Here is a 27004-nt window from a genome sequence, read left to right as displayed (position 1 = left end):
GGAGGTCTATAAATATCTTGCATTTCTAGAGTGTACTCCATCCCTGGAGGATCCCAGACTGCTTTTCAAACTGTTATACAAAGCACACAGGTCATTCCCACCAGGCCTGACATGCAGCTACCCCTGGGGTGGGATGTCTGAGCTGTTTAACTCATAGTAACACTAGGAACAGTTCAGGGGCCCAAGCTTGTGCAGTATTGACCATCCTCAACTCCCTTTAAAGGGGATTTGAAGACTCAGCCTGGCTCAGATCAGGCTGTAGGACAGGAGTTGTAGGAAATTCTGTACCCAAATAAACTGCAGGAGGGATGTAAAGAGGCGGAATGTGATTACTGACTTTGGAACGGGGCTACAGCATGCTGACTTCTGCCAGGAGGCTGCACCTCCACCCCTGGAGAACAAACAGTCCTGGCTAGGTAACATACCTTGTACCTTCACCGGGGGAGCAGAGAGGGCGGCGATAGGTCTGGAGTCAGTGGTAGGACAGATGTACAAGAAGTCACTAATAAAAGCATCTTGGCAGAGGGCCCAAAGGCACTCAGACAGCTCCAGCCAAACCTTCTGGATCATTTGCCCAAGTACCTGCAGTTCCCATCTCGGACTGAATATTGAGCGACGGAAGCTGGTTCTGCTCAGAGCACTTTCATAAATAAAGAGTTTAGCTAGCTCAGCACAGAGCACACTTCTCCTTGAACAGCTTTGATGCTGCCTTGTTGAGCAAAGTCCCTCTTCGGTGCTGGCCCCAAGTAGCTGGTAGAAAGAGGCAACAGCCCTGCCAGGTGCATCAGATCAGCTCAACCTGACCCTGCCTGATTAGAGAGGAAACAACCTGGTTGGTTCCTTGAGACAAAAGTTCCCTGGTATTTTTAACGGCCCATGGCCCTTAACTGCTCTGACCAGTCACTGTGCAGCCATGGGAGCCCACCAGCTGAATAAGGTTGAGTTGCACAAAGCAGGTCTGTGTGGGGACGTGATGGGATGTTTGGATGAAGACAATTCTGCGGGGCTAGTGAGTAGTGGGCTGGTTCACCGAACCCCAGAGTGTCAGTACTCAGTTACCAGGTGAGCTCGGGGTTGTAGCACTCCAGGAGAGTCATGTCAGCGTATGATGCAAGCAGACGAAACCTAGTGAGTCAGACTTTCAAAGACAGCACAGCGTGCGGGAATGGCCCCGTTGGGCAGCCTGCATAGCTCACAAACAATGTCAGGACCCCAGGGCAGGCCCTGTAATCCAGCCCCAGTTCTTCACCCCCAGCAAGGGGTTTCACGCAGCCTTTCCAGGGGACAAGGACCAGGTCTGACTCCTCGCTCCCGCCAGAGACTGCACCTGGGGTTTGTTCTGGGCCCTGCAACAGTGACGGACTCACAGAAAGGCCACAAGGCAGAGGCAGGTGTAGAACCCAGGAGTCCTGATACCCAGCATTAGGACTTTGCTCCACTTAACCAGGGCTGTCGTCTCCTCCTCTCGTTCCAAGTGGCTGCTGTGGTTCGTTATGCTAACCTACTGCAACCCGATTGTAACAGCCCAGTGCGTGTTAACAACAGAGGAATATCCCTTTTTAAGACTGGTAATGGATTTCGGGTTTAAAGTTTCCAACAGGGCTCTAACTGCCAGCCAGAAAAAGTCCCCTATGACTTTAATGATCTAGCGCGACAGGCTTCTATAAACCTAGGCTCTGCGATGGCTATATTTGGACCCATTGCCACAAGGAGCTCCGTCAGGCACTCCAGGCGGACGTAAAGAACTGCCCACATTGCCAGGTGTGCTATCCTAGAGCACCTGGGCTTGAGTTTCCTCTTGCGCAGGCTGGTGCTGCTCTCACTTTCGCTGGTGATTTCACCGGAGTCACCACCGATGACACCAGGAAGAGGAGATCACTCGCTGGGCAGCTCTGACCTGTCTACAGACGCCCTGACACTGCTCCTCTCCTTCTGTTCCCTAGCCTCTGACTTTACTGTGGCCCATACACAGGAAACGGAAAGAGCCAGGCCTCATGCCTGCTCTTCCCCAGTGGAAAGCAAGTGGTAATTAATGCATTGCCTTTGGGAACTGTAACCTCAAATTCACCATCAGAAATCAATGGTCCACTGGAATGTGTTTCTATAGCAACAAGGACCAGAGAGATAACTCCCTGTAAGGGAGCATTTGGGCTCAGACAGAAAGAGCAAGAAGATGCACAAGGGGCTAATGCAGCCCCTGACTATCATTGCTGAAGAGCTGGGCTCCTGGGTTAAGTCACATGTGGAGATCAGTCTGGCTGGCTGTGCTCCTGGGTGGAGATCTGTCTGGCTCTGCTTAGGACTGGGCCGAGGTGAGACCAGGAAGGGATGCCGTGAGTCAGGCTTGAGGTGGACAGGCAGACTACGGGAGGCTGCAGGACCAGAGTAACCGCATCAGGATTCTGAAGGGCATCAGCAGAGCTGGGTGGGTGGGGAGCCCGGGACTGGAACAGCAAGGTGATGCTGGAGGTCAGGCTTGAAAGGCATTGGCCGAGCTGCATAAGCAACGTGGTTTGCACAACCCCTGAGTGAGCGCTGGACAAAGGGGGAGTTAAGTGTCATCATTCACGGTACCATGCCACAGTAAAGCAACACGTTCCAGTCCCTTTCCCCATCCAGCCTGATCAATGCCAACAGCCAGGCTACGACAGCCTGTTCGCTGACCCTGGCGGAGGTTGGGGCTGAGCCAGACTGGTAGTCCCTGGTCAGAGCCGCTCTCTACATCCAAGGGGAGCGTCCTTTAGCTTCTCAAAGGAGCTGGCCTTCAAAGAAACAGCTGGCACTTTTGTTCAGAGAAACCCGAGGAAAGTGCCACGTCAGCTGATTTCTATTCCCCTTCTTGACACAAACGCCACAGGGATGGTGCCTGGTTCCTCTTTGGCCTCCCCGTCCCCAGCCCGAGCCACAGCTCTGCGGGTGCTGCGGAGTCTCTCGCAGCTCGGACGCCCTGTGCTCCAGCAGGCCTGGGGGCAGGAGAGCTGGCTCTAGCTGCAGCACTGATCTCAGGGCAAGGCCCTTCCCCCTCCCTGTGACTCAGTTTCCCCACACACAGTGGCGTCAGCGACACTGACCCAGCACTCAGGGAGCCCTCGGTCTGTGCTGCAGGGGGAGACCCGGCGATGGAGGGTGTAAAAGGGCCTGTCAGTGCAGCGTGGCTGCTGAGATGGGCGCAGGCCCCACGAGGCGGGGGGCGGGGCTGGGCAATGTCTGGTGCCACGGAAGTAACCGGAGCATTTCGATGGGGAAACTGAGGCAGGGAGGCACAGTCAGGGGCCCCCTCCGGCCCCCAGCACCACGCACGGTCCCATCGCCGCGTCACGGTCGCCAGGCCACCGTCGCCATGGCACCGTTGGCCCCATGTCGCTAGGCAACTGTGGCCGTGTCCCGCTGGGGACGCAGAGCCCGCAGCCGCTGCCCCGAGAAATGGGGACCGGGTCCCTTTAAGGACCCCCGTGCCCGGAAGCGGCGAGGGCACTACATTTCCCAGAGCCCCTCGCGCGGAGCTGACGGGTGGGGCACGACCGCACGCGGCCGGCCGCGTTCCGCCCAGTGACGGATGCGCTCCTCAGCCAACCAGTATCACGATCCGCGTCAGTGGGCGGTGCCTGGAGGGAGCCAATGGCGGAGCTGGGCGGGGGCGCCCTGCGGCCAATGAGAGGCGCGGGGGCGGGGCCGGGGCCTGGGGCCGGGCTGGGGGAAGATGGCGGCGGCGGCGGTCGCGCGGCGGTGGCGGGCCGGGCTCCCGGGGCTGCTCGTGCTGCTGGTGCTGCGCGGGGCCCGCGCCGAGCAGACCGAGGAGCACCTGAAACGGGAGCACTCGCTCAGCAAGCCCTACCAGGGTGAGGGGCCCCGCGGGGGGTGGGGGTGTGTGCGCGTGGGGGGACCCCCGCGGGGGGGTGTGGGGGGGAGCTGGGCGTGGGGTGGGCTAGGCGTGGGGGGGGCCCGCGGGGGGGTGGGAGGGAGCTGGGCGTGGGGACCCCTGCGGGGGGTGGGCTAGGCGTGGGGGGGCCCGCGGGGGGGTGGGGGGGAGCTGGGCGTGGGGTGGGCTAGGCGTGGGGGGGGGCCCGCGGGGGGGTGGGGGGGGAGCTGGGCGGGGGGTGGGCTAGGCGTGGGGGGGGCTAGGCGTGGGGGGGGCCCGCGGGGGGGTGGGGGGGAGCTGGGCGGGGGGTGGGCTAGGCGTGGGGGGGCCCGCGGGGGGTGAGGGGGGAGCTGGGCGGGGGGTGGTCTAGGCGTGGGGGGGCCCGCGGGGGGGTGGGGGGGAGCTGGGCGGGGGGTGGGCTAGGCGTGGGGGGGCCCGCGGGGGGGTGGGGGGGGAGCTGGGCGGCGGGTGGGCTAGGCTTGGGGGGGGCCGCGGGGGGGTGGGGGGGAGCTGGGCGGGGGGTGGGCTAGGCGTGGGGGGGGCCGCGGGGGGGTGGGGGGGAGCTGGGCGGGGGGTGGGCTAGGCGTGGGGGGGCCCGCGGGGGGGTGAGGGGGGAGCTGGGCGGGGGGTGGGCTAGGCGTGGGGGGGCCCGCGGGGGGGTGGGGGGGAGCTGGGCGTGGGGTGGGCTAGGCGTGGGGGGGGCCCGCGGGGGGGTGGGGGGGGAGCTGGGCGGGGGGTGGGCTAGGCGTGGGGGGGGCTAGGCGTGGGGGGGGCCCGCGGGGGGGTGGGGGGGAGCTGGGCGGGGGGTGGGCTAGGCGTGGGGGGGCCCGCGGGGGGTGAGGGGGGAGCTGGGCGGGGGGTGGTCTAGGCGTGGGGGGGCCCGCGGGGGGGTGGGGGGGAGCTGGGCGGGGGGTGGGCTAGGCGTGGGGGGGCCCGCGGGGGGGTGGGGGGGGAGCTGGGCGGCGGGTGGGCTAGGCTTGGGGGGGGCCGCGGGGGGGTGGGGGGGAGCTGGGCGTGGGGACCCCTGCGGGGGGTGGGCTAGGCGTGGGGGGGCGTGGGGGTGTGTGTGGGGGGACCCCCTCGGGGGGGGTGTGTGTGTGTGTGTGTGGGGCGGACGGGACACCTGCCGTATGGGGGTGATGGGCGCCTGGGGCGAAGGGGGAGCTCGTGGGTGGAAGGGGGTGCAGGCGGACCTGGGCTGCGCGAGAGGGGCTGGGACATTCGGGGTGTGGGGTGGTGGGATCAGGGGAAGCAGTAACTGGGGCGGGGAGGACGGGGGGGGAAGGAGTCAAAGTGGGGGAAAGGGGAGTAGGGAGGGGGCAGGCGAAGCACCTGAGGTAGCGAGTTGAGTGGGCGGCTGGTGTGGGGAGGACAGGGAACGGCAGGGTGGGGTGCAGAGGGAGCCGCGGGGAGTGGCTAGAGTATGGCAGTGTTTGGGGGGCGGGGAAGATGCAGGAGGGAGAAAGGCTGGGGGATGAGGTGTGTAGGTGGGGTGGGAGGAAGCAAGTGTACCTGGTGCTTTGTGCAGCTGTCTGGAGAGGGAAAGAGGAGGCGGCCAGGCGGAGGGTCTGGGAGGAGAAACAAGGCAGAGAAGGAAGCAGGGGGGGGGTGGGAAGATGGATTGAAGGGGGGTTGGGTGAGGAGTGGCAAAGCACAGGGCGATCAGTGCACTTTACCATTGTAGGGCTGGTGCAAATGTTTCCCTTCTACCCGCCAGGTGTTGGATCTTCCAGTTCCTCTCTCTGGGACCTTATGGGCAATGCCATGGTCACGACTCAGTACGTCCGCCTCACACCGGACATGCAGAGCAAACAGGGGGCCGTGTGGAACAGAGTGGTAAGAATAACGTTCTCTAGCAATCTGTGAGGAGCGTTGGCACTCCAGGGTTTTGTATCTTGTGCAGAAGTGATTTCTATCTTTGGGCTGCAGCCAGTATGTCTGCATTCAAGGTGGTGAGGGGTAACAAGATGGTAATCGGGATGTCTTCATTTATGGAGTCAAGATTCTGATGGGAATCTGCTGCTGCAGGTTACAGGAAGTGGTGCATTGATGTTGAAGATCCTTTGCTCAAGTGCGGAATGAAGGGTGGATGGGCCTCGGGCAGATTGGCCAATAGTTTTCATGAGAGAAGACAGATTTGTGGAATCGTTGTGCAAAATAAACTCCAGCTACAGTTAATCTGAAACAAGCCTGTTGCTAAATCAGTGTCTTGGCAATGTCTCTGCTCTCGGTGTATCTATAGGAGGTCACTAACCTGGTGACGATGTTCCATTCCACTGACAGGTTTCAGAGTAGCAGCCGTGTTAGTCTGTATTCGCAAAAAGAAAAGGAGGACTTGTGGCACCTTAGAGACTAACCAATTTATTAGAGCAGTGAGCTGTAGCTCACGAAAGCTTATGCTCTAATAAATTGGTTAGTCTCTAAGGTGCCACAAGTCCTCCTTTTCCATTCCACTGAGCTTTTCCTTTGACTAAAAGCACAAAAAGGCAGTGCTTCTAACTGGCTTGCTCCCGGGCAATAGCCCTGCTAATTCTATTACGGGATTTGATCCTAAATCCCTCTATTATTATAGCTCAGATGTCCCATTCAGGATCACCACTCCCTGTGCTCCCTGTACATGGCACATTCTTTAGAGCCTGAGTGGATGAAGATCCATGTCCCCCAAATACAATGATTTATGAAAGAGGCTTTTTGTTCTGGGGTAATGTGAACTGTGTAGATGTGCAAAAGAACACTGGACCAAAGGCAAATCTGGTATAAGCAGTTGCAACTCAGATAAGTCAGTGGACTTGTACCTGCTTATACCAGTATGAGTTGGGCTCACTGAGTTTATCCTGTAAACTTGATCTGTCGTTCCCCTGCTCCCAGGTGCCAAGGTTCCACCAGAATCTGAAAACGACTAACCTCACCTCTACCTTTAATGCTTGGCCACAGCAGCACAAGTATCTGGGTTCTCTACCTTTCTTTGGTGGCTGTCAGTTTGAGTCACACATTCATCTCTCATCGAATGTTTATCTAACTTCAGGTTTCAGAATAGCAGCTGTGTTAGTCTGTATCCGCAAAAAGAACAGGAGTACTTGTGTGGCACCTTAAAGTCTAATAAATTTGTTAGTCTCTAAGGTGCCACAAGTACTCCTGTTCTTTTTATCTAACTTAAGTCTTGCCTGAGGAGTGGATATAATTTGCTTATGATGTGAAAAGCTGGAATTTGAGCCAGAAAGTGTCTTACGGTCAGTATATCCCCCTGTGCTGTTCAGTGCAGGCCTTCTCCACTTAAATCTGCTTGGGCCCTCTAACCAACTCCCATGGTCTTCCCTTGCTGCGCGATAGCTGGTCTTGTAATGGATCCTCCTTTTTAAAAAAATCACTCAAACCTGAAGCTTTGATAGGATGTTTCTCTGGATTATAGCAGTAATCACACACTTTCCAAAGCTGAAAAATGCCTATTCTTGGTGAGTGCAATTGCAAGGCAAAGAGAAGTGTGGTCTCTTAGCTGTGATGTGGACACAGAAGGGCTTGCTATTAGAGGCTTTCTTTTTAGGGTCTTAGGGCTTTCTTTTAGGCCCATCATCTTGTTGTGCCTATAGTCACATGGTGCAGGATCGTGATGTAGTTTGCAAGTGTGTGCGCTGGATTTCAGTGTTTGGCAGAAAAACACGAGAGCAGTGATTCCCAATCTCTTCCAGATTAAGACGCCCTCCCATCTCTCAGTGGTCTAGCGAGAAGCCCTCTCCCATTTAGTAGTATGGAAAGGCCAGCGTGGTCACAACTCCCTCACGCTTGCATATGCTGGCCCAGGTTGAGCTCATACACTGCAGATCACTCCTTATAATGTCTGGCTGTGCAGTTGTAGTTTTTGTCTGCATTTTGTGCAGGCAGTGAATTTCATTGCCTAAGTTCCGTGATAGGATATACAGTAGGAGCCACTCGAAGACATGACAGTTTGGGATGGAATTTACCTGTGGGGTAGATAGTGATGCTCTTTCATGTACTGTAGTTCCATAGTAAGCTTCCTGTAGAACTATTATGATTTCTGTTCTCTCCAAACAAGTACCTGTCTAATTCCGCCTGCCGTTTGAGTCCAGAATAGTTGACTGTGTGTTGGAAAAAGATAGCTTGTTCCAAGAGCAAAGACACTGTAGCTGTACCAAGCCTTTCCAGGTCAGTACTCTTCTTGCAGCCCACTGTGTCAGGGATACTCTGCTTAGGAGGACAGAGTCCTGTCAGTTAATAGCCATGTCCTTTCATTCCATGGAATGAGACAGTTTTAAATCAGACATCGCTAACCCTTCAGAGTGTGTTGGACAGCTGCCTTCTTATATTAAAGAGCTGTGTAAATTGTCTCCATGGAGCTCGGAGGCCTCCCACGTCTCTGTACAATTGTCTGTATGATGTAGGTGCATCTCTCTGACCTGAACATGTTCTAATTGTCTGTTGTGAGTCTGCCTTCCACAGTGAGTTGCCAGGTACCTCTGGTACATATCTGTGGTGCGGGGAAGGCTTGATGCTGCTGCGTTTGGCAATCAATCCCCAGCTACGGACACTCTTGGGACACTCTTGCGAGATGTCTCTGACTGTGGATCTTCCTGTTCTTTCATATGGAAATTCAATACAATGCTGACTACAGCCCTTTTTAAGCATTTTATTTGTAATGCGTTTTCAGATGTGACTTTGAAATGGGCAGTTTCCCTTTACATTTGACTGTGGTCATATGGTACGAGTCCAGGAGTCGAAGTACCTGTCTAGCTGCTGACTCGTATCCAGGCTGGATGACTCGATGATAAAACTATTTACATTCTTTGCCTCGACTGGTTCTACGCTTCATCTGATGTTCATAAAGGGGTGTCATTTGTTCATCTATAGTGATGAAATCCAAGCTGCTCTGGGCCTGATTCTGATCTCTTTCCTTGATTTCACTGGCGTTACTCCTGGCTTCGAACAGTGCGAGATCAGAATCAAGCTCTTTGTTTTTATATCCATGATTCCCTAATCTTCCCTAATCCCCCTGTGATTAATTACTCTTGCTGAAATACAAAAGGTAAGGCCGTGCAGCCTATTGGCAAGGGACATGAAGGACGAAGACATCTCTGCAGTGTGGCTCCATTTAGCGGATGTATTTGTGCTAAGGCAGGCCAGTGCTTTTCCATGAGGCGGCGGATGTGTTGGTGCCATGGCTTGCTGTCTGTGCAGAAAAGCAGCTGTGCTGTCTGGCTGGGGACACTGCAACCAGTTGTGGCTCTCCCTCCCCATCCAGATGGAACAGATCCCAGCTGACATGGGGTCCCTTAGTAATGTTATCTGCCTGCAAGCCAATAGCCAGAAGGGCTGTGAATTGCAAGGGGTGTGTAGGCTATTGTCAAAGTCCCCCTGACTGCTGCACACGCTCTCCCCCTTTCTCTCTTGCAGCCTTGTTACCTCCGAGACTGGGAGATGCAGGTCCATTTTAAAATCCATGGGCAAGGCAAGAAGAACCTGAATGGGGACGGCTTTGCCATCTGGTACACCAAGGATCGCATGCAGCCAGGTAAAATACTCTCACGGAGGCGTCATCTGCAAGGGGAAGTGCTGCACAGAGCCTCCGCTGCCGGCTTTCTCCTGCCCCAGCGGAAACACGCTAGCCAGAGTGTGCCGCCCTTGGCTGTGGATGTAGATTGCATCTACAGCTGCTGCCATCCGGCTCCTATTTGCAGGGACCGACAAGGAGGGAGCCAGGAGCGACTGTGACCACACTATAGCTAATACTGACTTTGCTCTGCAAAAGCTCGGGGTGACCATTGATGGGGGCTCTGAGGAGTCCAGAGTGGCTATGAATTCAGCTGTGCAGTAGCAAACTGCTTGCCCGGATTTTCAGAGGTGCAAAGCAAGCCCCATTCCTACTGCAGGAATGGAGGCTGCAGTGGCTCCAAAGCTCTGGAAATCAGACTTGTGCTGCGAAGGGCAGTGTCCTAGTGGGCTAAGCATGGGCCTGGGGCCAGGAACACCTGTACTCCGAAACTCTGCTCCCGTTTCCGCATCTGTCAAACGGGAAAGCCTCCTACCTCATGAGTTGTTTGTAAAGAGCTCTGATATCTAGCACTCCTTCTATGTAGATTGCAAAGTGATTCATCAGGTGAGAGTGTCGCTGTCTCCATGTGACAGATGGGGGAAGAGAGGTGCAGAGGGGGAGTGGCAGACCCGGGGATCGAACTCGGGTCTGCGGGGTATTGGTCCTGTGACATGGGCACTGGGCTCTGCTGCTCAGCAAGTGCTAAATGCTGCCACGCGGAGGGGTCTTCAGGCCCCCTAAGCACGGATCCAGGAATGGGCTCCTCTGTGGGGAGAGGGTGAAGGTAAAGGGTGACTTATCCAGTGCCACTTGCTAACATTCCTTCCGAGCTGTTACTGGTGCTAAGCCAAGGCTACCTTCGGAGGCATCTCTGGCCTAGATCCTTGGGGGCAAACTCCTTCAAATGGGCATTTGCATGAAGTTGGAGGCCTCCCCACTGGCTCTCTCAAGGAGGCAAATGTCTGTCTGACACTACCAAATATTACTGCATCCTCTTCAAGCTACTCTTGTGGTTCTGCTCCAAGGTGGGGCCCATTGATGGCTTGGGGAGTAAATCTGCCCACGCGCAGGGTGGAAAGCACTCACCCCACTGTCTCTGCTAGAGCGTGACAGCACGCAAGCTGTGTCGCCCACTGTTCACACTCTGCCATCTGTTCCAGGGCCCGTGTTTGGGAGCAAGGATCACTTTCTGGGGCTGGGGGTGTTTGTAGACACCTACCCCAATGAGGAGAAGCAGCAGGAGGTAAGATGGCTTTGTGGCAGTTCCGAGGGAGGTGGGAGATGAATGTGAAGTTGTATTACCGTGGCTATGCCTCCAGAGCTTGGGGGCAGAGTTGGCGTATTAGCTTGTTCAAAAGGGGACTGGAACACGTGACTTAGGAGGAGAGACTGAGGGAACTGGGATTGTTTAGTCTGCAGAAGAGAAGAATGAGGGGGGATTTGATAGCTGCTTTCAACTACCTGAAAGCGGATTCCAAAGAGGATGGATCTAGACTGTTCTCAACGGTAGCAGATGACAGAACAAGGAGCAATGGTCTCAAGTTGCAGTGGGGGAGGTTTAGGTTGGATATTAGGAAAAACTTTTTCACTAGGAGGGTGGTGAAACACTGGAATACGTTACCTAGGGAGGTGGCGGAATCTCCTTCCTTAGAAGTTTTTAAGGTCAGGCTTGACAAAGCACTGTCCGGGATGATTTAGTTGGGGTTGGCCCTGCTTTGAGCAGGGGGTTGGACTAGATGACCTCCTGAGGTCCCTTCCAACCCTGATATTCTATGAAAAGGCTTTGGCCATATTTCTAGCCACAATGCAGCTGTATGTTAGAGATCCCAATCGCAGAACAGTCTAAACGTAGCTTCTTCTCCGGCTCCTCCTGGCTGCAGCTTTTGGTCACTTGCTATTGATGCTGCACTCTCTCCCCTCTCCTGTCTCTCTTCCCTTCGGGTTTTGAGTTTGCTGTCTTCCTTGTCCCTCTCCAGGGGACTAGCAGGAGGCAAGTAGCTCTTCATACATGGAGGGGGCTGCAGGCCAGACCAGTGAGCTTCCCTCTGCAGCCCCTTCTGTGTGTCATGGCATCTGGTGTAGAGGCGCACTCGCAAAGACTGAGCGATCCTGGTTAGTGTCTCCTCACTGCCGACTCCCCGTATGAAGTATCACTGCTCTGCAGGGCAAGTCCTGATGGTGGTGGGCATTGTCTGGCTGCCCAAGGCCCGTGTGTGCAGGCCGGACACACCGATTAGGACGAGCTATAGGCCTACAGCGGCCTTCGGCAGTGGCTGCGTACGCTTTGCAGGGGATATGGGAGAATGAGAAATGGGAAGCAGTTGTACTCGTTTCCCTTGGGGATTTGGGGACTCCCCGGAAGCTGTCTGAAGTGTGTGGACACTAGCTAGTGTGGACCTGTAGTGTGGTGATCCTCAGCTCTGCATAGCAGTGGCCCAAATGCTAACATAAGAACAGCCCTACTGGGTCAGACCAAGGGTCCATCTAGCCCAGTATCCTGACTGCCAACAGTGGCCAGTGCCACATGCCCCAGAGGGAATGAACAGAACGGAGAATCATCAAGTGATCCATCCCCTGTCGCCCATTCCCAGCTTCTGGCAAACGGAGACTAGGGACACCATCCCTGCCCATCCTGGCTAATAGCCATTGATGGACTTGTCCTCCATTAACTTATCTAGTTTTTTTTCAACCGTGTTATAGGCTTGGCCTTCACAACATCCTCTGGCAAGGAGTTCCACAGGTTGACTGCGTTGCATCGAAAAAATAGTTCCTTTTGTTTGTTTTAAACCCGCTGCCTATTAATTTCATTGGGTGAACCCTAGTTCTTGTGTTATTCACGCCTTCTCACAACACTTCCTTATTTACTTTCTCCACACATGATTTTATAGACCTCCATCATATCCACCCTTAGTCTCTTTTCCAAGCTGAAAAGTTCCAGTTTTACTAATCTCTCCTCATATGGAAGCTGTTCCATCCCCCTAATCCTTTTTGTTGCCCTTTTCTGAACCCTTTCCAATTCCAATATATTTTTTTTTGAGATGGGGCGACCACATCTGCATGCAGCATTCCAGATGTGGGCACAGCATGGATTTATAGAGAGGCAACATGATATTTTCTGTCTTATAATCTATCCTTTTCTTAATGAGTCCCAGCATTCTGTTTGCTTTTTTGATGGCCGCTGCACAGTGAGTGGATGTTTTCAGAGAACTCTCCACAATAATGCTAAGATCTCTCTTGAGTAGTAACAGCTAATTTAGACCTCATAATTTTATATGAATAGCCGGGATTATGTTTTCCAATGTGTATTACTTTGTATTTATCAACATTGAATTTCATCTACCATTTTGTTGCCCAGTCACCCAGTTTTGAGAGATCCTTGTGTAACTCTTCGCAGTCTGCTTTGGACTTAACTATCTTGAGTAGTTTTGTATCATCTGCAAATTTTGCCACCTCACCGTTTACTCCTTTTTCCAGATCATTTACAAATATGTTGAGTAGGACTGGTCCCAGTACAGACCCCTGGGGGACACCACTATTTCCCTCTCTCCATTCTGAAAACTGATCATTTATTCCTACTCTTTGTTTCCTATCTTTTAACCAGTTACCAATCCATGAGAGGACCTTCCCTCTTATCCCGTGGCAGCTTACTTTGCTTAAGAGCCTTTGGTGAGGGACCTTGTCAAAGGCTTTCTGAAACTCTATGTACACCATATCCACTGGATTCATCTTGTCCACATGCCTGTTGACCCCCTCAAAGAATTCTAGTAGATTGGTGAGGCATGATTTCCCTTTACAAAAACCATGTTAACTCTTCCCCAACAAATTATGTTCATCTCTGTGTCTGACAATTCTGTTCTTTACGATAATTTCACCCAGTTTGCCCATTACTGAAGGCAGGCTTACCAGCCTGTAATTGCCAGGATCACCCCAGTACTAGCTGGTCAGGGCTTCCTGCACAGTGCTTCTGTTAAGCTGTTCTGGAGAACATCTCCTGTGCTCTAGAGCTGTACAGCCAGGCAGTGTTGTTACTTATTATTGAGACAAATGTGGGCTAAACCAATGAGTGTGTATTAGAGCTGGGCCCAAACACGCTTTCACTGAAGAATTGCTTTGCAAAGGAAACCAGCATTTTTGTCACACTTTCACTTTATCAGAAAATTTCCAAGGACATTGACAAAGGTTTTGTTTCAGGCATTTGGATTTTTCTAAAGTGAGTGGGGAGGAACCCCATGGCTCTCCTTTAGACTCCAATGTCTGACCAGCTCAGCTGTGCAGCTGGCTTCAGACCTTGAAACTGATTGAACAGATCTGCAGGTCTTGAATCAGCATCCAGTTTGGTTGGAACATTAACAATGGTCTGCCCTTGCTCTATGAAGGGCCATTGTACCCTTAAGTTGGATCCTAGATAATGCTGGGCAGCTGAAGAAGCCACACTGATGCTATTCCAGGGCTTGGAGTTTAATGGAGGATAAAGATCAGAATCCGAGCCACAATGCAGGGAGAAATGACATCATCTCATAGAATCATAGACTTTAAGGTCAGGAGAGACCTTTTTGATCATCTAGTCTGACCCCTTGCACAATGCAGGCCACAGAATCTCACCCACCCACTCCTGTAACAAACCTCTAACCTATGTCTGATCTATTGAAGTCCTCAAATCGTGGTTTAAAGAGTTCGAGGTGCAGAGAATCCTCCAGCAAGTGACCCATGCCCCATGCTGCAGAGAATGGCAGAGGCCCTGGGGGTTTTTCACCTATCTGCCCTGGAGGAAAATTCCTTCCCGACCCCAAATATAGCGATCAGCTAAACCCTGAGTATGTGGGCAAGACTCACCAGACAGACATCCAGTAAAGAATTCTCTGTAGTAACTCAGATCCCACCCCATCTAACATCCCATCACAGGCCATTGGGCATATCTACCCCTAATAGTTGAAGATCAATTAATTGCCAAAATTAGGCTATCCCATCATACCATCCCTTCCATAAACTTATCAAGCTTAGTCTTGAAGCCAGATAGGTCTTTTGCCCCCACTGCTTCCCTTGGAAGGCTGTTTCAGAACTTTACTCCTCTGATGGTTAGAAACCTTTGTCTAATTTCGAGTGTAAACTTCCTGATGGCCAATTTCTATCCATTTGTTCTTGTGTTCACATTGGTACTGAGCTTAAATAATTCTTCTCCCTCTGTGATATTTATTCCTCAACCTTCTTTTGGTTAGGCTAAACAAGCCAAGCTCTTTGAGTCTCCTTTCGTAAGACAGGTTTTCCATTCCTCAGATCATCCTAGTAGCCCTTCTCTGGACCTGTTCCAGTTTGAGTTCATCCTTAAACATGGGAGACCAGAACTGCGCACTCTATTCCAGATGAGGTCTCACCAGTGCCTTGTATACCGGTACTAATGCCTCCTTATCTCTACTGGAAATACCTCGCCTGATGTATCCCAAGACCACATTAGCTTTTTTCACGGCCATATCCCATTGGCGGCTTATAGTCATCCTGTGATCAACCAATACTCCGAGGTCCTTTTCCTTCTCTGATACTTCCAAAAAGAAAAGGAGTACTTGTGGCACCTTAGAGACTAACCAATTTATTTGAGCATGAGCTTTTGTGAGCTACAGCTCAAGTGAGCTGTAGCTCACGAAAGCTCATGCTCAAATAAATTGGTTAGTCTCTAAGGTGCCACAAGTACTCCTTTTCTTTTTGCAAATACAGACTAACACGGCTGTTACTCTGAAACCTGATACTTCCAAGTGATCCGTCCCCAGCTTATAACAAAAATTCTTGTTGTTGATCCCTAAATGCAGGACCTTGCACTTTTCACTATTAAATTTCATCCTATTACTATTACTCCAGTTTACAAGGTCATCCAGATCTTCCTGTATGATATCCTGGTCCTTCTCTGAGTTGGCAATACCTCCCAGCGTTGTCATCCGCAAACTTTATTAGCACACTCCCGCTTTTTGTGCCGAGGTCGGTAATAAAAAGATTAAATAAGATTGGTCCCAAAACTGATCCCTGAGGAACTCCACTGGTAACCTCCTTCCAGCCTGACAGTTCACCTTTCAGTGTGACCTGCTGTAGTCTCCTCTTTAACCAGTTCCTTATCCACCTTTCGGTTTTCATACTGATCCCCATCTTTTCCAGTTTAGCTAATAATTCTCCATGTGGCACCGTATCAAATGCCTTACTGAAATCAAGGTAAATTAAATCCACTGCGTTTCCTTTGTCTAAAAAAATCTTAAAGAAGGAGATCTGCAGCCTTTCTCCTGCCACAGATTTGTGCTGATGTCCGGTTACGGTCCGAACCAGACAGTCAAACACACACAGGAGGCTTTTATTTCTGTTCAGATTGGGCCCAGGGCTCAGTTCTGATCTCTGCCACTGTGAACTCCGTTGACATCTGTGGTGCGGCCTGGGATTCTCAGGGAACAGGTGTAGAACTCGGTCCCACATGAGATGGGAGTTCGTGCCTTGGGCTCATGTGCCCAGCTCCCCAGGACACTGGTGTCCACATGGCTCTGGGACTGTCCCTTGCCTCAGAGAAGCCAAGAGCCACTTCCTGAACTGTGAACACTTCCCTTCTACAGCAAGAGGGAGTAGAAACGCTGGACAAGACAGCGTCAAATCACTCTAATAGCGCCTGCAATCACAGCTGCACCCTCTTTCCTTGCGTAGCTCTTCATTTCCTACGTGTAACGTGGGAGCACCCTGCTGTAATTTGTGTGTGTGTGATGGACACAGTTGAGGGTGCTGGAGGAATTGTAGATATGGGTGGTGGTGATTCCCGCCAAGCAGTCCTTTGTTGGCATGTTCTAAGCTCGGGTCCTTAGCTCTGGGTTAATGTGCTTTTGTGCTGTGGGATGGGGAAGGGAAGTACAGGGTATAAACTGTGCAGGATTACAGTGTGGGGTTTCTTGGGCCAGTTGCCTTTTTAAGCCATGTATTCAGTGGTTTGGTACATGACTTGCAAAATGTAAGGTACCCTCAAGTCTTGGCAAGGGGACAATGCTGGTGGTTTCCTAGGGTGCATTTCCTTCCCAGTTTGCAGGTTCATACTAAACTATTTGGTCAGTGACTGTCTTGTTCTGTACCCTTTCTTGCTCTCAATAATCCTTCTGGACTCAGGCTCAGAAGAGGAGGTATACCCCTGGAAATCAGGTATTTGCTCTTAGCTCATTTCCAGCCTCCGAGTCCCCTCCCCTCTCTCTGTCATGGGCACTTCCAGGGTGTTTGTGACCTTGCTGGGTGAGAGAAGGGCATTGCGAGAGTTACAGAAATCTTTATCTGACTGCGGCCAGTATGCCTGGTTCAGAGCCAGTCTCTCCATCTGCCGCCAGGTCCCCCGGCCAGCGTGCTTGTGACAGTGCGCTGGGCTGCTGATTACTTTCTTGTGACCTGAAGGAAGTCTAACGTGTGTAGCCTCCCCAAGCCCCTCACTCAGGGCCTTGCTGCTCGGGTGGTTTTGATGCAGCTGTCTCTTCCTGTGGCATCTCCTCATGGCTGCACAGGTCCTACATGCAGAGGAGACGCTGCAGCTCTCGAGCTTGTCTGTTCTCATGGATCCCTGCTGTTCTGAAGTGTTCCTGTTTCATTTTAGAATAAACAAACCTCTGTTCCCCCACCTTGTGCATCTCCCTGCTACGCAGCATTACGCCGGGGTCTGGCCTTGGTGCAGTGCTTGCCTTCGCTCGTCTTCTCATCCCCTACTCGACAGAGGAGGGTCCATCAGAAACGAACTAAGCTACACGTACCAGTGGCTCAGCTGTGGTGTGTTTAGCCCGTCTGCTACTGCAGACCTGGGAAAGGACTCTGCCAGTGGGCCTCTGGGCAGCGTTGCCCATCGAGAGGCGTGGGAGTGCTGGGCCCAGTCTGATGCACAATGCGCATGTCTTGGTGGAATGGATCTTAATAAAAGAAAATCCCAACTCAGAGGAGGCGCGTGACCCCCGTGAACAGTGTCCTGGCTGGCCGGGGCCCCTGGGCTGTGGTAGCCGGACGTCCCTGTCCCAGATCCAGCCCGGCCCAGTGGTACTACAACCGCTTGGCTGCCTGGCCTGTGCGACAGGCGTGCGGGGGTCCATGCCACGCAATCCACCCGCCCAGGGGTGGCAATGGGAAGTTGTGGGTGGTCTCTGTAGAGAGAACAGAGGCAGAGCCCATGTCCCTCTCTAGACCTGGGTGTCTCGGAGTCAGGTTGAGGCCTGGTGGTAGAGGGATCAGTCAGTCCAGTGCCTCCTGCCAGCACCTCGCTCCCTTGCAGACCCAGTCACGCCGGGCTGCTTGAGAATTTAGAGCACTGGCCGAGGCTCTTGTCGGTCTCTCGGCCCTGATGTCGTGCTCCATGCTGTCAGTGTCCTGTGCAAAGCTGTGTTCTCTGCTGCCTGCCTGCATTTGCCCTGTTGCCCATGGTTCATATTGCCAGGCCTCCGCAGAGCAGTGTGAGGAGACCACTAACCTGCGGCCTTGTCCCGTGTTCCCTAGCATGTGTTCCCCTACATCTCCGCCATGGTGAACAATGGCTCTCTCACCTACGACCATGACCGGGATGGACGGCCCACTGAGCTCGGAGGCTGCACGGCCACGGTGCGCAACCTGAACCATGACACCTTCCTGGTGGTCCGCTACGTCAAAAGGAGGCTGACGGTGAGTGGTGACTCCTTGAGCTCTCCAGGCCCAGGTCGGCTTCATGTTGGGAGGGCTGGGCTGGGTTGCTCTGGGTTGAGTGAAGTCTCATGTGTTTCAGATCATGATTGACATTGATGGCAAGCACGAGTGGCGGGACTGTATTGACATGCCGGGGGTCCACCTGCCAAGGGGATACTTCTTTGGGACCTCTTCCGTCACTGGAGACCTCTCAGGTACCGCGCTGTGACCCTGGCCGGTGCTCCACAAGTGCTGAGGGTGGGCCTATGCTGTGCCTGCGAGTCTCCGAGCCGGGGTCTTCAGAGCCTGGGCTGCACAGCTGCTTCCGGCACCGGCGCGTGAGCCTGAGTCTGTGGACCTGGCTCTCAGGCTTGCTGCTGCGGGTTTTGAACACACAGTAGCTGCACCCGAAGTGACTGGGGAGCGAAGGCCCTGCCTTCACAAGTGCCTCCGGCCAGACCTACCACGGTATTGAGGTGCCTGAGGTGTGTTTGAAAATTGCAGGGGGCACCTTCGGGCGCCGAACTCCCCAAGTCATGTCCTTGGAAGGGTCCTTGGCATTAACCTCAGTCTGAAAGGCTGACATTTGGTCCGAACGGGACACCGCACCCTTCTGTTTTCAGTGGCACCCCAGGAGCTCACAGGTGACACTTCTAGGCTTGGGGCACCTGAATTTTGCCAGGTGCCGGGGGGCTCCTCTGAGCTGACATAAACAGTCCGAGGATTTCAAATACAAAGGTGCCCACTCTGACTCCTGAACCACCTCAGCCACTCCCTGGCTCTGGGGATACCTGTAGCTGAACCTCTGGTGTTCACAGCCTGCAGTTCGACGGGGGCCTTGGGACATACTTTGGGGGTTTAGAGCAAGCATCCCTCTTACACAGTTTTGCAGGGCACTTCTTGAGCTTTCTGGCCCAAGAGCCATGTGCTCCTGTTCCAGTATAGGCGAGGGGACCAGTCTCGTGGACACTGATGCACAGCTGTCTGGCCCACTGAGGCTCTTGGTGAAACGAAAGCCTTGCCTTTTTCAGTCTGTAACGTCTGTGTGAATTCCGTTCAGATTATGCCATAATACCCGAAAGTACCAACCCCGTCTGCTTCAGTCGTTCTTAAGCCAGTTTAGAACAGGTTTGAATCAAGCCTCTACAAAAGCATGTTGATCACCAATGCCTGGATTCATTGTTTGCTCCAAGTAAAGTTCCTTTTATTTCCAAAATCTCTGCAGATGCTCGGGGAATTGGAGAAGCTGGCTGGGGCAGTTGAGTTGTCCTGCTAATATGTGTGACAGAAAGACAAAGGCAGTGAATGCCTGTGAGGATGATTCTAATTTTCTGCCTTCAGGTTGCCAAATGGACTTTAAATCAGAGGTGCTCCCTGGCTGAACAACTCCTCATTTCTCAGTCTGAATTTCAGTGGCTTAAAGGCCCCTCGTGGCAAAGCGTGTTGTGCTGGACACGGTCCAACCACAGAAGATGGCAGGCGCTGCCCTGGGGAGTGGAGTTCTGCTTGCTCCGTGCATGGGTGCTTGGCTCCATTTGAGCAGATGTTCAGTGTTTCCCTCTTTCAGCCCCTCTGCCATCCCTGGCCAAGGTTCCTCTTCCTGCATACTGTCTAAGGCCATGTTTCTCTCGTGTCCCTAGATAACCATGACATCATTTCTCTGAAACTCTACCAGCTGACGGTTGAGCGGAGTCCAGAGGAGGAGAAGCGGGACAAAGAGGTGTTTCTGCCCGTTGTGGACAACCTGAAACTGCCCGGAGGTGAGTAGCGCACAGGTTGGTGAGGTGCAAGGCTGGGACCCACCAAGTACCTGCTCTCCTCAGGAGATGGGCTATTCCATTCATCAGGCGGGGTCCTCACACCATCTGCTGAAGCTCCTGCCTGTGAGCCCCTCTGCTTGAATGGCTCTATTAGCTAATGTTCAGCGTTCCTAGAAGGCGGGAATGATGTGACCGAATGCTGAGTGTGGATGTCCCCACATCTGTCCCAGTGCTCTCTGTAGTGTCGGCTTCTCCAGTACCCCGGAGAGAGGAGCAGCCACGGCCTCAAGCGGGGATTAGGTGTGCCGGGGCACAGCCTGCCCTGGGTCTCCCGGCTCCCGAGCACTGGAGACAGGGTGGAGGAGCTCTGCTGCATGGAGATAGCCAAAACCCTGGCTGTGCTTTGAGATCCTCTGCAGGCTAGTGACCACGTAGCATGCAGTCTCTGAGCCAGGCTTTCTCACGTCTCTGAAATCTCCCCAAGACCGAACCCAGATCCCATAGCTCAGGACAAACGCAAGCGCCTCCCTTTGGATGGAGTGCTGGGGAAGGTGGGCGGGTGGATGGCTGTCTCCCCTGGACACCGCAGAGATGGGCAATGCAAGTAAAACCCAACCAAGCTTTTATGCAACCCCCATCACCATAGTCTCTGAGCGTGTGGGATCTGTGGTGGCTAACCCGGGCTTGTGCCCCTCTGCCTTTGCCCCACAGTGGAGGCCCCACTGGAACCCATGAGCAGCCTGGCCCTGTTCTTAATTGTCTTCTTCTCGCTGGTCGCCCTGGTGTTTGCCATCGTCATTGGAGTCATAGTCTACAACAAATGGCAGGAACAGAGCCGGAAACGCTTCTACTGACCTAGGCGCCTGCCCAGCCCCTTCCCTCGACACACGAGCAGCTCTGCTGGAGTGGGTTGGCACGTGCCAGAGGCTAGCTGAAGAGAAGCCCTTGCCTGCTCAGCCCAGACTTTCCAGAGCCCCTTCGGATGGCTGCTTCTTTGCTGGCCCCCATGGGGACCGCTGCGGTCTCTCTTTGAGGCTCCCAGCAGGAGTGGACGTCCTGGATCACATGGGGAGCAGGCTTCGTGTGACACGTAGCGCATCAGGAGACTCTCGAGGGTGGTGCAGTGACAGATGGGCCGTCCCCCAGCAGCTCTTGCTTTGCAAGATGTTTAGAAGATGCTTGGGGCGGGTGTAGCCGACTGCTGTGTCGTTTCCGTGTTGGTGAGCCTTACGTGTGCTATCTGGGGATGTTCCACAGCCCAGCTAGGAGGCCAGGCACTGAAGACTGTAAAATCCTAGAAAAGCCCCTCTGGCTTAAGGGTGAAACTTGGCCAAACCAAACGTTTCTTGCTGGTAAGAGGAGTAGTGTCCCAGCTCCCTGGCCCTGCCCCCGCTGCTCGCGGCCTGTGTTGCCATCCAGGTGGCTTTGCTGCCTGAGGCTGGTTGGGAAGGCCGAGCTCATCTGCCCCAGGCAGCTTGAAATCTTTAATCCTGGTTTTGCCATAGCACAGCTGAATCCTGCACCCTGAACAAAATATTCCATGTCTCGCTGCTGCTCCTCGTTTGGAAGTGGGGAACGGGCAGCTGTGCTAAAGGAAAACCCCTCGTTTTACAGTCACCCCAGTACGGTCTGGGCATGAACACAGATATTGGCTACTGGCCTCCCAGTGCCACCCTGATCCTGCCTGATCTCCCAGCATGATGGCAGGGAAAGCAAGGGCTCTTCCAGGCTGCACGGTCTTCTCAGCCTCTGATGGAAATTGACCTGAGCTGCTTCCATTCAGTGCCTCCAGGATGCCACTGCTAGCCTGTGCTCACCTCCTCTTTCTCCCCGACAGCCGGGCTTTCCAGCCAGGGCTAAGGGGGTTTGCGCTGGTGAAGCATGCACTAAAAAGTCTCAATGCAGCCTGGTGAGACCAGGCCAGTCTGAGAAACCGTCTGGATCCCGGGCCCATTGCACAAGGGTCAGTACGTCTGCGTGCAGGGTCTCCATGACGCTTGTTGCTGAGCATGGGAATGTGGCGGGCAAGGGACAGCTAGTCCCGACCCACTTCCCTTTCGTTCACACGAAGCCAGGTCACGTTGCTGGGGTGGGGTTCACGTGATCATGTTGCTGTCCACATGCATGGACTCACGCAGCGACTCTGCCTGTTTTAACACTGGGTTCCATTGTAATAACCACTTGCTGCTGTCAGGGGGGCCTGTCCCTCCACCGCTGGGTCAGTCTGCATGCACTGCTGCCTTCCTCCCTTCTGTACCCCCCGGCTTGGAGCGCAGGGGCTATTTGCATGTCACCAGGTCCTGTTAGTGGTGTAGGTGTGATGTGAAAAGGCTCTGTTCTTTCTTCCTCACCCAGAAACCTGATGCCAGCATTTGTACGTGGTCCCTTTGTGTTTGTGAAGGATCTAGATCTGGTGTAACCAGGAGTTTGGAAGCGTGCTGGCAAAGGAAGGTCAGAGGGTTTATTGGCCTGGCGGAGACCTTAGCCATGCTTGGGAAAGAGAGTTCTGATCTCTACAAAACCTTTGCTGCCTTTCAGGGAGGGTTAGTTATTTCCTACCTCAATGACTGCTGTGTTTTAATGAGTTCTTGCTTTCTGTAGGTCCTGCTGAGGGTGCTGAGTCGCTCATAATACCAATGCAGAGGGGGGAGAAGGGTCCCCTGGAAATTCTGGGTATAACACTTTGTCCCTGACACTGTTCCATTCTGTAGTGTCAACAGGCCTGTAGCTGTGAGCTCAATGTGGACAAGGCTTGGCTGGCTCGACACAACACACCAGAGCCATGTTCTCACCTTCTCCTAGCCAACCACGTCTAGCTGGATCTCGTGCCCTTGTTACAGTGACAGTAAAACCAGGCCCTGACGGCTCCTCCTGCCTGTCAAGCCATCTCTGGGGCCCAATAATGAGGGCTGGGATGAGGAGAAGGTCTGAGCTGAGGAAATGCCAGGACTCCTCAGAGGAACCTGCCCTTTGAAGGAGGAAGGTTTAGATTCAGAAAGTCCTCTCCCTTCCAATTCCTGTCACGGCAGCAGAGCCTGGATTCCTGATGTCTCTGCACCCAAGGGTGGCCATGGCCCAACTAAGTAAAGAACATGGTTATTAGCTAAGACTTTCAAAAGACTTGTGATTTTTTTTTTTTTCTTTTTAAGTGCCTCAGTTTTTGGGCACCTAACTGGAGACATCTTAAAAAGCCTCCCTGTTTGGAGCAGGGCTCCCAGCCCCTTGTGAAAACCAGGCCCCTTTCAGGGGTCTCTGGCTGGGCACCCAAAATCCCCAATTGCTTTTGAAAGTCTTGTATGTAAACCCTGCCCTGCTCTGGGAGTGGCCAGCCAGGGGCACTGGGACAGGTGCGGTCACCAGCATTGCTCCTGGAGCTGTGCTAACATGGCCCAGCCAGGAAGCAGCTGTTGTAGCCGGTGCTCCGCAGGGAGCGTGAGAGGCGGCGAGCTGCGGCGTTGTTAACCGAAGGGTTCCTGAGATCTGCTGGTGTTGTGCCCTGTTGGGCAGGAGCTGCCAGTACCAGTGGCCAGATGGACGCTGCAATCTGCAGCCTTAATGCGATGGACTTTACAGGGGCATGAGACCTGATCAGCAGAGGTGCAGGTGAGAAACTGTGTGCTCTTTACCCAGACCCCAGGTAGCTCATGGCCTGGGGGTGAGGGTGAAATAGGGCAGGGGGAAGCCAAGTGACTTACTGCAGCTCCTGGTATGGTAAGACCTGCAGCTCTTGCATTGCAGGCCCGTGCTAATAGGAGGACGTGGGCTTTCTGAAGTGTGGAGTGACTGCAGGCCACAGCTTGGGGCCTCTGCTCTGGACACTGAAATATGATCCCTGCTTGCGTATCTTTGAGTTCCGCCCTGTTTCCCTCCCAACGCAGTTCAGAGCCGCGGCCTCTGTAGGAAAATCAGTGAGGAGGCTTCAGGAGGAGCTTCCCTCTGCAGAAAGGATCCGCCTAAGACGTTTGCTCCCCTGACTGCGTATCTAAGCCCCCTGCCCTGAGGGTGGCAACCTGGCATTTGCTGTAGCAGGGTGGCTTGGTCTGGTAGGATGCCTCTGGGGGAGATTTTACATGTGGCAAAGCACGAGGGCAGCCTGAAAGTGTGGGTTCTGCTTTTTTGCCTCTTTTAAAACATTTTACCTGATCAACAGAACTGTATGTGTGTACACCTGTTTCTGCAAGTGTAATTTGTGTCCTGGAAAAACAGCCCCCCCCCAGGGCTGTACTGCACTTAATCCTGGGGCGCTGCTCTTGTCTGCCTGCTCCGGGCTGCAGGGTTTGGGGTTGGGTATTGATGGACCTTATAGTTCTACAAAGACCCCGCCAGGTGTGTACGTGTCCATCTTGGCTCCTCCCAGGAGTTCCCTGGGCACCGTGGGGTAAGAGCTGCACTTCCCCTGCCCTCCTGCCCCTGCTGCAGCGGCTGGTAGGTACAGAACCGCCTCAGTGAAACATGTCTAATTCCTTCCCCGTGCAGGGCTAGCCCCGGGCTGCTGGCAGAGTGCTGGGCGGGACCCTGGGCTCGGGGGGGCCCTTATCTGAGCCACCCACCCTGGCTAGAGGCACAAATGCTAGCGGGAAGATAAAAGCCCCTGCCGCTGGGCCAGCGGGTGCATAAATAACCTCGATCAACAGGGCCTTGTTTTGATCATTACAAAGAAAACGTGACCCCCTGGCAGAGCTGTGCCTGAGGATACTGGTGTAGGGGGGGTCTCTAGCAGCCTGACTCTGCCCCACTCAGTCCCTCTCCAGTGATCAGTCACTGGTATTTCATGCTACCTCCCTGCGGGGAGCAGTGCTCCCTGCTGGTGGCAGTGGGGAAATACAGCTGCCTCCTTGGGCGGCTGAAAGGGCCAAGGAGGCAGCTTTGCTCCTGCTGGGACTTGCCTCTCCCGGCCAATGCAGCGCTGGCCCTAACGTGACTTCCGGCTGAGGGCAAAAAGAGCCCAGAGCAAGCCTGGGCAGGAACTGCTGCGGGAGGCGAGGCGCGAAGTCGAGGGCTTTCCCAGCAGGCTGGGTAGGGCATTGTCCCCGGGCAGCGGCTGACGCTCAGGGTTTCATCTCTGCAGCCCCATAGTGGACGCACTTCTGCGCTCGAGTGAGGCACCGTGAAGAACGTCTCAGGCGCTCGAGCCAAGGGGAAGGGCGTCCTTTCCATGCCTTTATTGGGGAACGCTGGCCCTGGATGCTTTCGGCCCAGAGAACGACCTTCCTGGGGGCAGGGCCGCTTCTGTGCTCACGCCGCTTTCTAGCTGCTGAGCTCCAGCACTGTAGTCACGGGCCTGGGCTCAGGGGCCCTTGGCCCCGGGGCCGGAGCAGGAGCCCAGGCCAGCAGAGCGGGTGTGGGGAGCGAGCAGTAAGACCCGCGGCTGCTCCCTTGGGGCAGGGAAGATCCAGGTGATGGTAGGGCAGGGGCTGGTGCCCAAATCCCCAGGCTGGGGGAGAGATGGGTCCCTCGGTGCTGGGGGACAGCCGGCGCTGTCTGTCATCCCAGGAGCTGGGCTGGCCTGGGGCCTACGGGCTCCCGCCGCTCCCCGCCAGCGGCTTGAGGCTCCCAAAGGAATGGAGGCTGCGGAAGGGGTTTATCAGCTTCATGGCCAAGTAGCGCTGGGGAGAGGAAGGGAGAGAGTCAGGCCCTGCAGCATCTCTAGCCAGCAAAGCGGGCTGGGGTCTGCCTCTTCAGCTGGCTCCATGGGCCAGCGCCCTCCCTTAAATGGGGCTGGATTAACCTATTGTGGGCCCCCCTGGAGGCAATGGAGCATGGCGTGGGGGGCAGCCCCACTCTACCCCGCCCAGTGCAAGGCCCTCTACAACCCGGGAAGGTGCCAGACCTGCTGTGGCCCGCCCAGCCCTGTGGGCCTATGCTGCACACAGCCCCCCCTGCCCAACTCCCTATGCCCAGAGCCCCCTAGATCCCCTGTAAATGCACAGCACCCTGCCCAGTGCCCCAACACATCTGCCCCACCCCCTCACAGCCCAGCCCCCCCAAGAGACCCCTCACAGCCATACTCAACGGCTTTGCAGGGAGTGACTGTGTCCCGGGGCAGGGGATCGCTCTGGCCCCCTCGGGCATGAAGCCATCAGCCAGGGCCTGCCCCAGCCTGGCTCCCTCAAGACGCGGGTGCCTGGAGGGGCCCAGCCAAGTCCCCCTCACTGTCTTGGCCCCCTGAGACTGGCCAGGCTTCTGCACCAGTCCCAGGTGGCTCAGCTCCGGGGAGACAGGTGGGCCTAACAGGTGCTGGGAAGCAGAGACGCCCGGAGCTGGAGGGGCACCGGGGTCCGGCCAGCGGGCAGAGAGGAGACGGGGCAGAGAGGAGCCCTTGGCTGGGCGGGGGGAGCCAGCGGGGTCCTGGGGCGCAGTGCAAGCGGAGCAGGCTGGGGCCCGGCTCCACAGTGCCAGGCCTGGTGTAGTGGGGGCACAAGCTGGAGGGCAGCAGGCCCCGGGGCCCTGTGCTGCAAGGCGCTCCCCCCCCCCGTGCCCCTGTGACCCCTGCAGGGAGCTTTGGCTCCCCCTCCCTGGGCTCCCCCCAGAACTCGGGCTCGGGCTGCGGCCCGTCCCGGGTGGCCCCGGGCAGGCTCGGTTGTTCCCTCCTTTGCCGGCCCCAGGGCTCTGGGGGCCCCCCATGGCCGCCGGCCGCGCACCGGGGAGGCGTAGATGAAGGTGGCCAGCAGGAGCAGCAGCAGGAGCAGCGTGGCCCCCAGGATGACCTTGCACTTGTGCGGCTGCCAGAGGACGTAGCGCAGACTCTTGACGGGGGCCGCGAACCACAGGAACGAGGCTTCTGGGCGCCTGCCGGGAGGAGACGGTGTCGGGCAGCCGGGGGGGGGGTGCCCTAGCTACCCCAGGTGACCCCTGTGCTCCCTGGGTCAGAGCAAGTGGGGGGTCCCTCCCCACCCCTTCTGCCGGCCGTGTGGCAGTGAGCACTCCCCCAGTCCCAGGGCCGGAGCAGGGCTTCCCCCACCCCCGGAGTCTTCTGGCGGGGTCAGGAGCCACTGGGGGCTTCCCCCACCTGCCTGGAGGCCGCGGCTCTGGTCTTACACCACCCGGCGGCAGATCTTTCCCGGGGCCCCCTGGGCGCAGGCCTGGTGGCCCAGGGGCTGATCCACCCCGGCTCCCGCGGCAGGGACGGGCATGGGGATGCGGGGGAGCAGGGCTGCTCGCTGCCCCGTGGCTGGACCGGGCAGCGGAGCCTTGGCGCCG

General features: G+C 55.3%; 2 protein-coding genes across 3 annotated transcripts in view; one reads left to right on the top strand and one right to left on the bottom strand.

Annotated features, from left to right (window-relative positions):
- The first annotated feature begins 3694 nt into the window (after positions 1–3694).
- Positions 3695–23956, top strand: LMAN2L (lectin, mannose binding 2 like). Of its 2 annotated transcripts, XM_084614971.1 has the most exons (9): positions 3695–3839; positions 5577–5695; positions 9266–9383; positions 10565–10647; positions 16527–16559; positions 17883–18044; positions 18145–18259; positions 19685–19804; positions 20516–23956. In XM_084614971.1, the coding sequence occupies exons 1-9, from the start codon at positions 3701–3703 to the stop codon at positions 20656–20658; spliced, it is 1032 nt and encodes a 343-aa protein (XP_084471097.1). In that variant the 5' UTR covers positions 3695–3700; the 3' UTR covers positions 20659–23956. The 2 variants fall into 2 exon arrangements, with proteins under 2 accessions (XP_084471097.1, XP_084471098.1); XM_084614972.1 differs by lacking the exon at positions 16527–16559.
- A 995-nt stretch (positions 23957–24951) lies between these two features.
- FER1L5 (fer-1 like family member 5) overlaps positions 24952–27004 on the bottom strand; it is an 81252-nt gene continuing 79199 nt past the window's right edge. The window contains exons 56-57 of the mRNA XM_084614983.1: positions 26446–26593; positions 24952–25410 (exon numbers count right to left, since the gene is read on the bottom strand). Coding sequence (XP_084471109.1) covers positions 25318–25410; positions 26446–26593 — 241 coding nt within the window. The 3' untranslated portion in view covers positions 24952–25317. The remainder of the gene's footprint in view (positions 25411–26445; positions 26594–27004) is intronic.

The sequence above is a fragment of the Lepidochelys olivacea genome (assembly GCF_965140295.1).
Source record: "Lepidochelys olivacea isolate rLepOli2 genome assembly, chromosome: 26".
NCBI lineage: Eukaryota > Metazoa > Chordata > Testudines > Cheloniidae > Lepidochelys > Lepidochelys olivacea.
Note: the sequence above shows the minus strand (reverse complement) of the source record. Positions and strands in the feature narration are given on the sequence as shown.

Bases quoted from the DNA above. Each gene is read 5' to 3' on its own strand.
- LMAN2L (XM_084614971.1), top strand. From the start codon at position 3,701: ATGGCGGCGGCGGCGGTCGCGCGGCGGTGGCGGGCCGGGCTCCCGGGG. The intron at 16,560-17,882 runs GTATTTGCTCTT...CGTGTTCCCTAG, and splicing joins GGTATACCCCTGGAAATCAG to CATGTGTTCCCCTACATCTC. The intron at 19,805-20,515 runs GTGAGTAGCGCA...TTTGCCCCACAG, and splicing joins CAACCTGAAACTGCCCGGAG to TGGAGGCCCCACTGGAACCC.